This window comes from Hetaerina americana, unplaced genomic scaffold, assembly GCF_022747635.1.
Source record: "Hetaerina americana unplaced genomic scaffold, ioHetAmer1.1.p SCAF_4, whole genome shotgun sequence".
In the NCBI taxonomy this organism is placed as follows: Eukaryota; Metazoa; Arthropoda; class Insecta; order Odonata; family Calopterygidae; genus Hetaerina; species Hetaerina americana.
In genome coordinates, this window is record NW_027286985.1 from 61,852,672 (window position 1) to 61,868,542 (window position 15,871).

Here is a 15,871-nt window from a genome sequence, read left to right on the forward strand (position 1 = left end):
AAACTCTTTCTTTTTACTTCTCTAATTACTCACTCGCATAGAAATTTACAAAGACGTTAAAGGACATATTTATTATTTATTTTTACTTTATTATTATTATTTTTTTACTCCATTAAGTGTTTCAAATAGCTAGAACTGACAAAGCTTTGACATTATTGTTACAATGTGTTGTTGGAGATGATATTTGATCAGCGAGGTAATAGAGAATAAGGTTTCCAACGATAATCCACAGCATGAATAATTAGTATCGGTCGCAAACGTAAACAACGAAGTCACTTTGCGCTTTTGACCTATTTAAATTGATGAGTACATAGCTATGGAAAGCAATAGATACAGCATCAATTTTGGACTGCAATGAAAAATTCAAAGACAATACAAAGACTAGTGTAAAAGTACTTTGATTCCAGATTTAATCTATGTTCATTTTAAATTCATTCCTTTCTATCATTTATCAATTGCGCCTTTCATTTACCTAATATAATGTTAGTGCCTAGAACCACACCAATGAAATATCAATATTGCCAACAGAACAACGAAAAACGTCATTTGTGCACTGTGCAAAAACCAAAAAGCACACAAGAATTTACATATCTTCATGCGGAACTTTAGAAAACGGTTTGATTCTTCAAAAAAAGAACCACACTCTAATTATAATAAAATTCTGATACCATCATGCTTCTACAATACATACGAGTAACAAAATAGTATTGGTACCAATTAAATTAATTTCACGATAATTCATTTGTTTAATACTTATATAAAGGTATACGGATGATGTAAATCTACATTAAATATTTTCGAAGATTAAAGCTAGAGCAATAAAATGTAGAAATGGTTAAATTCGAAAACAAATCTAACAATAATTACAGCATAATCACATAAAATATTTCACAAATACGAGTGCATGTGTAATTTTCTTCTTTGGCTGGTAAAATATTGCAGTAATCAATGAATATCAATAAAATATATCAATCAGATTTCAGGTTTTCTTACGGAGGAAACCCTGTTTCGTTGTACAAATGAGCTTTTAATGAGATCATAAAATTCTTATTTATTATTTACTCTTATCAAATTCAGTATTTCACGGCTTATGTAATTTTAAGAACCACAACTGTTTTCCTATGTTTTAATTATTTTGTGCTTCTTTCTAAAATAGTATTTCAAATACGTGTTCTGGAAACAAAGCATACCTGATGAGAGAGAAGGAGATATTATGAGACTGAGACATGACACTTGGAAGAGAGAGGTTTGGTCGAGGAGCTGTCTATGCCAATCTGATCAAAGTATTCTGAACCAAAAAAAATTAAACGCATCAAAATTTCAAATCAAAGTGGAGACGGCGCGATGAAGTGGGAAACGAAGGGTTTTCAATACTTTCAAAGATCTCCAATAAGTAATAGTATTTATAAGAAACAAAAAATATTTGATCAAAACGAGTTGGGATTACAAAATATATTGCTTTTTTGCATAAGTTTCATTTTACACCTATTTTAATTTTCGTTTTAGTCTCACGATATTACCAATCGCTACTTTAGTTCATGAAGTTTTCATTGAAACTGTGCGTAACGGAATTAGTTCACTAATGTTATATAATAATGAACTACTTTACGACGAGTAAAGTAGGAGTTCGATGGATTAGATTGTCACCACGAAAAAATTGTAAAGCGTAATGAAGTACAGAGTTATCAACATTTTGGATAAGACATTCGTTGGGTTCAGATGAGGTTCACGTGAATTAAGCTCTATATTTATTTTCGAGACGATTTTAAGTTGGAAATTTACGTTCTCTGGGGGAGAACATTACTTCGCAAGAGTACTACAGAGAACGGTTATGGAAATAAACTACCACTGAAGCTTAACGAAATGATGATGCCAAAAATTAACAAAGCTTCTCCTCTGGCACTTTTTCAGTGAAAGATCGCGGTCAAAGGTCACTCAAAGAAACAAAATGACAACACGGATTGGTCATGGCCGTGATTAAACTCGTTAGATGGCACTTATCTGTCTCCAGCACGAAAGTCCATAGTGCGGAGAGTACGGAATAAAACCCCGGGACCCCAGGCGAAAACAAAAACAAATAGCCTCGCCCAGAAGGCTTCGAAGAGGATGATGAATGACCTCAGCATCCGCATTGGCCGCCATGTCAAACGGAAGAGAACGAGGGGCAGAAAGGGAAAGATGGGAGGGAAAGAATGGTGTGGACTTTGAAGGGGGGAGGGAGAAGAAGCGTTATAGAGAGACGAAGAGATATAGAAAAGAGAGCGGTATCTGACCTAGAATGGGATTCCCCCGCTTGGTGGCCGTCCCTCCCAGCGTCAACACGTGTGAGTGGTCGGCCGTGAGTACCACGAGCGTCCTCTCGGGGTCGAGGAGAGGCAGGGCAGCCTCCAGGGCCGCCTCCAAAGCCAGCGTCTCCTCCAGCGCACGGTATGCGTTGTTGTAGTGGTGGGCGTGGTCTATCCGCCCCCCTGGGATACAGGGAGAGAGAGGAATCCAAATGCATTGCCCACAAGGTACACACACACACGCACATTCGCACACACACACGCACACACACACGAACGTAGTTCTTTGATTTTTACGAGGTCAGCTCTCTCTCGTTCCATCGTTGAACACCTAAGCCCCAAGGGAGGGGAGGAGTTCGAATTTATTCAGCGTTTGATCACGTATGCGTCCGAAAATCATGGTCGAAGGCCCTTCCCTTAAAAGGAAATGGATGTGGAAACGAAATGTTTTGGGGAGGCCGTCCCATGCGTGGACGCACAGGCGTGATCCACTTCAGTTTATTTGTACCGGCAAAGGTTATTGATTTAGACGTTTCTTTCAGATATTTTTTGTAACCTATTTTTCTCACCTCTTTTCACTTCCAGTTAATGGCATTTCTCACAAATGGACGTTTGTAACTTTGATTTAGATGCACATGATAGTGTTGCTTTGTTACCTCCTTAACAGTAGAAGGACAAGCACACTTACAGGATCTATCGATTGTAAAGCTAATTTTGACCCTCAGGCTACTCATTAGGAAGAGATTTGTGCATAATAATTTAAATATTAATAAATTAAGGCCAGATATGTAGAAATTAAGTTTTTGAATGATTATACACGTCGCAAAGAAAGAACGTTTGTAGGGAATGAAATAAAGAACACTTAGTTAGTAAAGCGTCTAGCCCGAATGTTTTTTCTCCAGTAACTGATAAATTATTCGGGTTCTCCTAAATTAAATCTTAAATTCAATCGTATTTTGCTTTAAAGTAGCTTTCGGGGGTATTCTTTAAGAGACAGTCACACATATACCGTCATTTATCTTGGCGCGAAAAATTCTGAAAGCAGCTTTGCTTCTGTTGCTTCTCCTATCCACCAAGAGAACGACGGGCCATAAGAAATAAACGGATACGTTTTCAAAAAGCAATGATTCAAGAAAGAAACATTACTGTCAAGAAAACTTTTTGAACTAGCGATGTACATATATTTTCATGCCGAGAAAGGGACGTAGCGATTAGAGGTGGGCATCTTCGTAAAAATGACCCTCCAGAAAGTCGCGGAAAAAGCAATGAACGCAGCTCGTTCGACTTGAATTAGTCCTCTAACCCCCCCCCCCCCCCCCCAACCTTCATCCCGCGGGACTGACTGGACTCGCTCTTGGCAACGAACCTGCGGAGGGGAGGGCACTAAGGCGAATTACCGCAGGGCCGTAAATTCAACGCACTTCCGACTTACGAAGGCAACGGGCTTTTCACGCGACCTAATTTTTTTCACCTTGTTTTTTAAACTCCGATAGATTTTTAAGGTAAAAGAAATGTAACAGCACTCCACATCCCCTGAGTTAAAGCTAGTAAGTTACGGCTCCCACGAACAACATCTAATAGACGCTGGGGGTTCTAAACGATTCCGCAGGATGCTAAAGTAAAAACTTTGAAGAATATTTTCGGTCGATTAAACCATTTCATTAGGTTCATTTGAGATGAAGCTGATTGCCTCAGACGGGACCGAAAGTCGCGGAGCCTCGACTGCCCACAGGTTTTCAAATCACATCGTTGATTGTAAAAAGAGTCGCGGAAGGTGAACTATCGTAATTGAGGTCCCGCGGCTATGACTGTATTTTTTCGAATTATACTTTTATAGAACTTTGACAAAATGAGACGTCACACGTGGGTTTAAAGCAATTTGAAAAGTAAAACAACAACAAAAAATAGCAATGGCTTCACTGACTGAAAATCGTATTTTTGAAATATTTGATTTTTTTATTGGTTAAAAAATTTGCGCCAGAGAAAATACCAACAGTACTATGAACTTTTAAATGGCAAGGATGAGTTTATGTACTGCTAACTGGTGACACATTTTAATAATACCTCTGATAGACTTTGCGGAGACTATTGGGAAAAGTTTTTCCGTGATATTAAAGTGATTGGGAGATTTAAAGAAAATTACAAGATAAACTATTTTATCGGTAGAAATTATAACTATGAGAGCTCACCTTCGACGAATAGAAAGAAACCGTGCGGGTTTTTTTGCAAGATTTGAATCGCCTTCTTTGTCATCTCAGCTAAAGATGGGTCACCATCCGAGGTCTTGTCGCGGTCGGCCTCGAAGTCCATATGCGAATAGGCGAACAAACCTGGAATAAAACATTGAAAAAACTCTGATATTGACTAATAGAATTATTTTTAAATTAAGTTTTATTCTATTTCAATGTGGTAATCCAACAGAATGAATGAAATAAAATTTGTAAGAAAAACTGAAAACATGCACCGAAGTATATCCTCACGCACTAATTTCCTTGAGAATGGGAAGACAAAGAATGATATACCAGGTGACAAGAATAAAAACATTAAATATTTTTCATGTACTTAAGTAAAATTTGGAATCAATGTAAAATCATGGCTTTTCAAAATTTTTCCTAGTAGTGCCGAATTTTGGAATACTCACGTATTATAAAACTCATTGCCCGTATGCGGACTGTACACTGTCGAACATTAAAACCGTTTTATCAATGTAATTCACTAAATTATTACCTTTAAATCTCATAGAAATTACATTTGATAACAGAAAAATTAATTTTCTCAAAATAAGCAAAGGTGCATTCATATAATTGCACTAAGGATTATATATTTGAAGTTGAGTAAAAATTATAAGAATTATATGTGCACTGCTGTACATCATTTCAGAAATATAATAGAATTATCATGGGAATGTTTTGTGTTCAATCTTTATCATTTATTCACGCGCAAAATTTATGGCCTTGAAATATTGTTTTCTATCAATACCTCACATATTCACACATTAGTGAACATTTAGGAATGTGGATTATTCATATACTCAATTAGTGTTGCAAAGGTTAGAATTATGTTAAAAATCCTGGCGAAGCAAATTATTTAAGACAATATATAGTATATCATCCAAACAATCATGGAATGCAGAAATATGCAATATTGAATATATTTAATAGATTTTAAAGTCAGATTGCAGAAATTTTATCAAGTTCGATCGATATAAAATAATATTTAAAAGTTGCAATCAATAATAAAGGCCAGGAAAATTTCTATAGATAAATGAGTTTTGAAAATATTTCATTAACTTTGCAAAATTTTACTAGAGATTTAAAAATATGGACGTAGTGGCAATCTTGATAGTTTCACATATCGATAGAATTATCGACATTTCAGATTAATTACATTGGACATTTGCTAATGCATAAAGTTTCTTGAGCTCTGTCAAGGATTAAAGGCACTGCTGAAAGACTAGCACAGAGCAACTGGCGTACGGCAGAGTAACTTAAGTTCATACTGTTGGTTGATCAAACGAAATTATCGAAAAACTTTCATCTAGTAGCCGTAATCGATTGAAATTCTTGCATCTTAACAATTCTTCTTACAGGATTCTTTCGAAGTGACTGAAAATAATTCTAAGGGTGATTACTTTGATCGCCTCCAGCTGCCTCATTTCAATGAATACCAGTTGAAGCAACTTCTACTTTTACACCCCCTATGCATCCACATTAAAGGAATTCAATGCATTGAAAGGCTTCCATTTCTACTCACCCAATAAGTGGTCGATGTATTTTGGGTTAACGGCTTCGAATTGTCCCTTGTTCCACACGTAGTGACCCCTTAATCCGCGGTTCTTCTTGTCACGCAACCAGTCTTCCACAAGGTTTCGACCGTCAAGTCTCCGCCCTTCTTCGTTTTCCGACTCCGGATCGTGAGCCACTTTCGGCAGGAAGTGACGCCGACCACCACCTAGTACAACCTGCAAAGAAGTTAAAAGTTTGAAGGCTTTCTTGATAACTTAAAGGGTTGCCTCAAAGTGAGGACCAAAGTCGAAAACAATTCCACAAGCTATCTTTTTCATGACATATGATACACAATGGCTGTTCTAAAAAAATTCGTCGAGAAATTTTCACTTTAGATACATATTTGATCGTCATGGAATAATAAATATAAATAACCCACAAGCCAATGCAATTGAATTTAATAGAACGATTCACATTAACGAAATAATTATATTCCTTATGAGACCTCCCTTCTCTTGATACGAGTATTATTCTCTTGATATCTGCTTATATTAGATTAAAATCCTCAGCAGAACTGATTTTAGTCGATCCGCCATTAATTAACATTAAGAAAATATATGTTATGCTATACCCACTTAATTGTGAATTGCCTTCTGGGGAGCATTATATTTATTCCATTATCTACTATTGCACTAATGAGTCTTATAAAAAAAATTGGAATAGCCTCTATACCCTCAAAATTAAAGTTGAAGTGTGTGAATTACTGTTAACAAATTCAAGATTGAAACTCCCATTTTGGAATTCGTGAAAGTATCTGACAGCATAGGTTTGACAAAAACGGTCAAGAAATAAGCTATCGAAATATGAAAATATTAGGAAAAATCGGCAGATTTACGCTGTTTATCATTCCATCGATTTTTGAAAACATGAAATTATCGATATCTTCTTCAATTGAGTAAAACTTTACATGTACAGGGAGGATTGCCAAGAGATATTAGTAGTGATTAGCACCCAGTTTATCAAAGAATCTCTTGTGCATACTAAAAAGTACCATATTGCGTAGAAAAGTCTTGTTACTTGAAATATTTTCAATAACTATGACGCTAAAAGTTAAGTAGCGTGTTCTATGACCGATTTGTGTATTGTTTGCTCTTCTAACTAATGACTTATGTTCAATTAATGAACCGCACAACAGAGGTTTGAGCGATCATATCTCAGTTTCTTCGGCAGGTTCTAGTATTTTAAACACTAAATAGCGTCAGTTTACTTATGGATACATGGAAAAATCATCTGGATTTGACGCTGGGCCCTTCTAGTCAGCGGCAATACACTCGATCTACTCACAGGGATTAATGTGCCGTCACCTGAAGTCATCCATGTAAATGGAGCTTTCAGCAACGTGAGGTTAACGCCTGAATATCAGTTGATACCGTCTGTCATGTTTTCGTGTAATGCGGATAGCATGTATCCACGGGTGCGTCACCTACTAAACCGGCCTTGTCATAATATCCTCGTCAATATGAATATGCTGTAATTCTCATGTGATAACAGATAAAATATTGCGTGCACTATATTTTTCCAATGTTTGCTAAATTTATGCATAATTATTGTTAAAATAAAAAAATATAAATTTGCTCTGAAATGATCTATGAAAACGAAGTGAAGAAGAGAAAAGCCATTGACTTGAATTTATTATTATAAACTTTGGAAAAAAATGTTTCTAGGAAAAATTGGAAAAAAGAACGTTTTTCTTTTCAACTTTTTTCTATTTTCACTTTCTTAGACAACAATTCTCAAGATTTCAGATGTTTCATTTTCCTCCTTAACGTTGTCCCATTGCTGTCATACATCAAAAGTATTAAGCTCATAACATTTTTTATATTCGTCTCTTAAAAAAGGAAATATTTTTGAGATTACTTTGAGTATATTACTATCTTTCATGAGCAACTATAATGTGGGACTCACGCAAATAGACTGATTGATCATAATTTGTTTCATCCCAAATATAACTGAGTTACTATGTACAATAACCCATATTTGAACTGCTATATTTCTACAAAATTATCTTTCGAGTAACATGCGATCACGTCTTAATTTACATGCTTAAAATTTCTTATTAACATCTTTTTAGAAAGCAAATAATAACAAAAAAGTTTGAATGAACACCCCATAATGGATTTTATGCCAAAAAATCTATTTATATGATGCAGGCACAGTTATTCTTGATTTAAATGTCTGTGTTTTCAATTAAAATGTTGTTGATGTGAAAAAAGATGAATAAGAGTAAATTTACGACCCTTTATCGGTTTTACGTGAAAGCAAACATATCCGTACAATGCCAAGGTTTGCATGAAAATCAATAAGACAGTATGTATAAAAGAATAACTCTTTTATGAGTAACAAAATATTTCATACTATGCCTATCATAAATTTGAACTGAATTATACCACTAGATATGATGGTTTGATTTCCATAATTTTTCAAACGCATCGACTGAACTATCTTGATAGAGTCAGAATTAAGGGAATGAAAATTCAGATTAAAAACTCTCGAATGCGGAATCTAACGTGGTTATCGGTGCACAAAGCTAGTTGCGCGCGCTATTAATCATGGAATAGATCGACCGCGCAGTGATGAAATCCATCCATAACTCACGTTGATGTGCCGCCCCGGGTCGTCCTCAACCAGTTGACGGGCGATGTCCTTGCATGCGTTCCGCGCCTTAGGGGGAACCTTACCGTCGTCCTCCCAGTACCTGCTGGCCGCATGACCGTAGAGGGCGGCCGGCGTACCATGTGTCACGCGCGTCGTTGTCACGATTCCAGTCGCCTTGCCTATCCGGTCAGGAAGAGAGAAGAAGAATATTGAATTCAAGTTTTGAAAAGTAAATGATAAAACATGTAGAATAACCTATACAAAATACAGATATAATCGCTCATTGAATTAGTACGCAAGTTGATACTACCCTTAAGGGGTTAACCCTATTAACAAGATCCATAAAATATAGAAATTTGAGTGCAATTTATTTCATGAAAGTTCGAGAGAGATCCTCTCACCCTTAACATTATTCGAGCCGAATACTAGAGGGAGACCATGCGTTGGAAAGTATTAAGATGTGTGTAACGCAGTGTTCATCGTGGTGTGGAACAGAAGAGTCAAAAGTACAGACAAGTTAGAAAAGAGTAAATTGGGGGGTCTCTGGGGATGAAGGTGAGCGAGTGGAAAATGACGCTGCGGAAGGAGTGGGGAAATGAGGAGTCGGCGAAAGGTAAAGGGTGCAATTAATTATGCATGCTTTTCTCATGCAGTTTGAAATGAAGTACCTGTTGTGTTAAATTTTACTGAATGTTCACAAGAAGTTTTTATTTCCTTTTTTATCAGACAAGTAGACTCTCTCACTTAATCTGAAAATCAAATTATTTTAGCAGTTTTTCATGGAATCACTCTTTATGTTTCTATGTTTACCATGGCACGATTTGCTACTGGGGAGATAAAAAGAACTTCCGGACCGAGAAAAGACCAATTTATTAATTCTCCATACCTAAATAAAATCTAGTACATCTCTAAGAGGAGAAAATGAACCTCAGTTGTGATTTTCTTCGAAAATAATGAATGAGTAAAATTAGAACGTGGAGAAGCTGAATAGTCAAAAGTTAAAATGATAACGTTAAAAGTTAAGCGATTGACGATGAGGGGTTAAGCTTCCACGCTTTTGTAAGTACAGGCCAAAATAAGACATTGAGTTTTTGCTGTGTCCTTTAACAATGATTTACCTGGGAAATGTGACTATCCAACCACACCTTAATACCGTCAGTTGCATCCCATTTAAAGCAATTATTAGAAAAATATATCCACCAACAAATTCATTGTTAACTTCATATGCAATCCTTTTTTTATGTTATATAGGAGTTGTTTTTTACTGCTCGTTACGTTTCTCCTCTAGCTCCTCTATTGACTTAGAACTCAGCCACTGACTGTAACTAGATATAAAAAGAGTCCTTTAATGGCAAAATTTGCAATGACCATTGTGCAAAATAATTTTTGAAGGCTTCAAATTACGCTCGACGAAAAGCGACTTTGTTGGGAACTAGTACTAAACCCAACATGGTAATTTGCTTAATCTATTTCGAAAACAAAGTCGCATTTCAGAGCTAAACCTGTTATTGTAGGTTACTATTATGGCGCCCATTTGCATAATAATTATGCGAGGTTGGGGCAAAATGTCCGTGCTTTGCCCTGGAAAGGAGTCGGACAAGTCCATCTCCGGGGACAAATTAATTAATTCAGCCACGAGTTTTCCTATGCGAGGGAGAGGATTCAAACGGCTCTTGTAGAGCATATGGCTCCGCGGACGAAATTGACGAGGACGAGAGAGATTGTCACTGCAAAACATTAATACTGAGACACCATTTAGTGGAGAAGTCGATCAAAACATTCGAAATTGTTTTTTAAGTAGACCAGAGTAAACTAATAAAATATCAATGGGACTGTATGGATATATTGCTCCTTCTCCAATAATTGACTCTTCTGACAAGCTGAAATGGAGAACTCGCATTCGAAGCAGAAAAACTTCCCATATTAAATTAAAATTTAGAATTGAAAAGCAGTCCAAGCTTAGCACTCCAAGACTTTATTGTATCCTGAAAATACTTTTTAACAATAGTGCTTATTCCCACAGATATTTTGGATTCAATATTAATAAATTTTAGGAAAACACATTTAGATCATATTTTGCAGCCCATATTGCTGTAAAATTGCCTTTGTTTAAAAAAATCATAGAAAGTTAATTTGCAGCTTAAAAATCAGAGCTTTAAGTTGGCGATATATTCTTAAAGACAAATCAAGCTGAAAGTCATAAGCAGAAATCCACGGTAAGACTGAGAACAAAATCATCAAAGACATAAGAGATAAAAAACCACAGTCAGTGTTTTTGAAAGCGTTCAATTAACCTCATAGCCATTTCATCCGAGACAGCGGGTGAGCTTTAAGCCATTTGAAATTGAAAAGCCGGTATGTGTAAGGAAATTGAAATATTTTAATGGTAATGGATAAAAACACTTCAGAAAATATTGACTAAACATTGATGGCTATGAAATTTTCATCAAGAAACATGACAGAAAATGACGTATTTGTAAAAAAAATTTAGTTTTCATCTACTTCATTTCATCAATCGGCATGGAATGCTGTCAACCAACGAAATAAAGGAGAGCAAATATAGAGACATTCCAATTGAAATTAATGTGTTCGTGGGGGAAACAGTATTAAGGACATCAAATACTTCTTTTGAACACTAAATTCAGATGGACGCAAAAAAAATGAGGAACGAAACGGCAACGCGCTGGACACTCCTCAACTCCCGCGCTGCTCCCCCCTGGGGGCATTTCATTCATTGGCTTTGGCATAAGTTTTGCAAGAGACATCGCAATCGCCGTATTTCCCCGAGCCATTTAGGGAAAAAAAGAGAGTCGTTTTCCCGCTCGTGTAGCACTCATCAGATGCTTCCCGAAAAAGGTCACAAAACAAGAACAAATGATCGGAAAGCTGTTACAAACGGCCGCGTAAAAAAAAGCAACAGGGGCGTTACAAAAAGGCACATGCTCTCATCGTTGCATTTCTTAAGTAAGGGGAATATTTTTTCTCGGCGGAACAAAAATTCCAACCACGGAAGAAACATTTTCCTCGTCGTTTACTGATATTACCAACCGGGGTAGAAACACACTGGCTTCGGAACTGCTACTTAAGGATTCATGTTTTTATAACGATGCGAATTCACGCAGGCTTTCTTTACAACTCCTATGTCAGAGCCAATTATCGATGGTAAAAAAATATCGCGTCTTAGGCCTGCAAGTGGAAAATGTATTCTCGGTGAAAATGGTAAAACCGTCAAAATGCTAGCTATATGTAAATACTAATTCACATCTTAAATTATCAAAATTAAATAACCTTATTTCATATTAGACCTACTCCATTATTGAGGAAAGCATTTTAAGATCGAAAGACGTTTCTAAGGCAACATGAATGAACCTATTCATATCTTAATTTAGAATATAAGGCCGTAATTGAAAATTAGTCGGAATCATAAGCTGTTGAAAAAAACATTGAACCCTTAGGAGACTCTCATATACTATTCCATCGTATTGTGAAAGGATAATTTGAGCAATTATAGTATTAACCTTCCATTTAATTAGTTTTAAACAAATCAGCAGTAATAACTTAAAACTACGAATAATAGCATTTTTATGCCGTCAAATTCCAGGCTCATCAATAAAATTACATCTCACAGCGGGTTTTAGGTCTAAGTATCTCCAATTTCATTTTTTATGTTTATGGAAATGAAGGGTAGAAGATAATGCAAAATAAAGTAATATATTAACCAAGCAATAATATATTATATGCTTGTATGTGTATTTATATGGTATGCTTGGATTAGTATGTCTATACGGTAGTTTACACACACAACCATATATATGTTTATGGTTGGGTACATAAACACCCATACAAACATATACAGGTATAAAAAGATATGTGTATATATGTATGCGCCCACACATATTTACAAATATATACATGTGTTTGCGTGCGAGTTTGTGTACTCATAAACATATATACTCCAGTGGGATATTTTTCCTGCTCACGGAGCAAAAGCAATCGAGAGCTTCTTGCACGTCATTGGACCTGCGAGCACACTTACGGCGCTTCACTGAACTTGAACCCTTTGAACGATGCTGAAATAATAAAACTTTTCTGGGTGGGAGGCTTTCACCGAAACAAAAATATGACACAGAAACCCCTAATAAATAAAACGATGGGTGTTCCTCTAGCTAATGGAAGAAAAAGTACGAGTGATTAACACATTCTAGGAGAATATTTGATAAGATTTTTCCCTTCCTGAAAAATGGTTCCGAAATTATTTTATAATTATGTGACGGGTTTTAAAATTGACTGTTTATGGTCCACAAGGATGTCATGTAAAGCATGTCTGATTTCTCTCTCTGGTGTGAACACTTAAACGACTCCTTTTAAAGTTTTCCTTTCAAACTACAACCGCCACTTTACAGTTTCGTCTAGTTTCCCCGTTTACATCCTTCCGTCCCTTTAATCTCATTCCTCGATCTATTTTCTGCCAAGTATATTTAATATCAATCTCTCGGCTAATTTCAATCTTTTTCCATCGCCCGTGCTGTACCTCCTAAGTAAATTCGGCAGTTGATTCTTTCGTCTTTGCCATCTGATTGGAACATACTCCCACGAAGAGTTGACTTTATTTTTGAACGGACCTCGACGGCCCCCTAAACCAGTTCAGCCTTCATATATAAATCGAACCTCATTCCACACACTAGTTAAAGACTAACTTCCTCTCATTCGCTTCAACCAAACCTTCCTCCCTAAAACCTTCCCCGTAATAATCAACGTGGCGGTGAATCAGTTTCAAGCGTGTTTCATTTGCAAATGAAGGTCCTCGCGCGTCAAACCCCAAGGCCTCGACTAAAGACCTTGCAGTGCAGGGTCCACAACCTTCCACATTTACACCCCGTCCCATTATCCCCACCCTATCCCACTCAGCATAAAAGAGGAAAATGAGGTGCTTTTCAGGGGATTCCAATTTCAATTCTTCCCGATTCCCCACCTCTCATTCTCCACCCGGACCCAATCCTGACTCCGTCAGTTCTATAAGGTTTCCAATTACTACAAAATACGAGCTCCCTTTCCGTGATGTTTTAAGTTTCTTTTATCTTGAACACGGGTGAGCGGGGATTCACATCCGTTTTAATTGCATTCTTTTGCAGTGGACATTCTTCTTTCCGTACCAACAGCGCTTCGCGTAGTTACTACCAACTGTGATTTAACTTCTCTTCTACACTAGATATCAGAGGATTTTTCGTTTTCCAGCATATCACATTACATTTCCTTACTTGTTAATTAGCTATAATTAACTGCCTTAATTTTTTATTTAAACAGATTAATATACATATGTATATAATATATGTATATATATATTTATTTATATATATAGTACATTACACAGTAACAAACAATATAGAAACACAAAAAAAGGATCACTCATTCACCTCTACTATTCCAGCAGTCATTACTTATCTATCTTCCGATGAAGACGGATTAGAATTACGTCGAAATTATCAAGAAATAACGTGTGAGTGATCTTTTTTTTGTGTTTCTATATTGTTTGTTACTGTGTAATATATATATATATATATATATATATACTTCTATATCTTCAGAGGAAGACGGATTGTTTCCGTCGAAATATCAAGAAAATACGTGTGAGTGTTCTCTTTTTTTGTGTTTCTATATTATGTGTTACTGTATATATATATATATATATATATATATATATATATATATACATGGAAATCTACCGGTTAAGTTAGGTTTTGGATGGACTAACTACCAAACATATTTTATTTCTCCCAACAAAACACAACTCAACAGGCCCCTCTTCATCTCTTTATATTTCCTTCCTCCCTTCATTTCGTCAAGCATCCCTATCCTATTCCTGCCTTTTCGAGGCGAGAATGGAATTGGAAGGCGAGTGTAATTTTTAAGACTGTGATAGAGGAGAGAATGTTATGCAAACGAAGAAAGGGCAGGAGAAGGATAGGGATTTTGGACGAAATGAAGGGAGGAAGTAAGTACACAGAGATAAGGAGGGGCCTGTTGTAGAGTAAGATGGTGGGTTGCATTATGTTACAAGAAAAAAATATTTATTTGGTAGTTGTGTCCGTCTAAATCTAATATTAACCGGTAGATTACCTAATAATATGTATGTATATAAATAAATAAATAAATAAATAAATAAATAAATAAATAAATAAATAAATATATATATATATATATATATATATATATATATATATATATATATATATATATATATAGAAATTGCAGGGACCATTGTAAGTCATATTTAGGAAGAGTCATATATAGGAACCTTGAATACATATATATATATATATATTCAAGGTTCCTATATATATATTTATTTATTTATATAATATAGGGACCACTATAAAAGTAATGCGCATTCTCTGGGAAAAATAGATTTATTGATCGTGGTAGTAGAAATGCTGAAAGGTCCTCAAAATACTCTCCCCCTGCATATGAATTCACTTGCGTAGACGTGTTTACCACGCCCGGAAGGCACCCTGAAACTCCTCGATGTGAATGTCACTCAGGAACGTTGTAACATGCTTAAGGATGTCTTTCACCGTCTCCAAATTATTTCCTTTCAGATTTCTCTTCAGTCGGGGAGGAAAAAGTCCGACGGAGCCAAGTCGGGACTGTAAGGGGGCTGGGGGACCACTGGGTGCTCCGAGCCAGTTATTTGGTAACGATGAAAGACGTGTGGCTGGGGTTATGTGACGTGAGGCTGGATGCTCCATCCGTGCCGGCGCTCCAGCGCCGTCGAAACATACACTTCACGCGGAGGCACGTCTTCCCACTCAGAAGGCTCGGATAAAACTAGCAAGCGGCTGCTTTGGAAGGACAGACCCTTCTCCACATTTTTCGGCCGGTTTTACCACGCTTCCATGGATAGTCGCGTCACAATAAAATTATTCGCATTACTTTCATTATGAAATATATATACGAATGTAATTACTTACTGCTATATTGGCGCTTGGAATTCTTTCTCTAGTCATGAAGAATGTCCGGAACACATACCGGAGCAAGTAATTATGGTGAATGACTAGTCATATGAAATGGAGGATACCAATTGTTAAGTCGTCCAAAAATCTCCGCATCAAGCATATACGAGTAATAGGTTAAAATATAGTATGCTACTAGACATATAGTGAAAGCTGAACAGCATCAGTGGTTGCCTCAAAACAATCCCTCAACTGT

At 36.4% G+C, this 15,871-nt stretch overlaps 1 protein-coding gene across 1 annotated transcript in view; it reads right to left on the reverse strand.

The window, feature by feature from the left end:
• Positions 1–15,871, reverse strand: part of LOC139692459 (alkaline phosphatase-like) — a gene marked incomplete at its 5' end in the record, with an annotated part of 349,793 nt that overhangs the window by 208,577 nt on the left and 125,345 nt on the right. The window contains 4 exons of the mRNA XM_071590674.1: positions 2,274–2,468; positions 4,475–4,615; positions 6,039–6,246; positions 8,666–8,844. Of these exons, the coding sequence (XP_071446775.1) occupies positions 2,274–2,468; positions 4,475–4,615; positions 6,039–6,246; positions 8,666–8,844 (723 nt within the window). The remainder of the gene's footprint in view (positions 1–2,273; positions 2,469–4,474; positions 4,616–6,038; positions 6,247–8,665; positions 8,845–15,871) is intronic.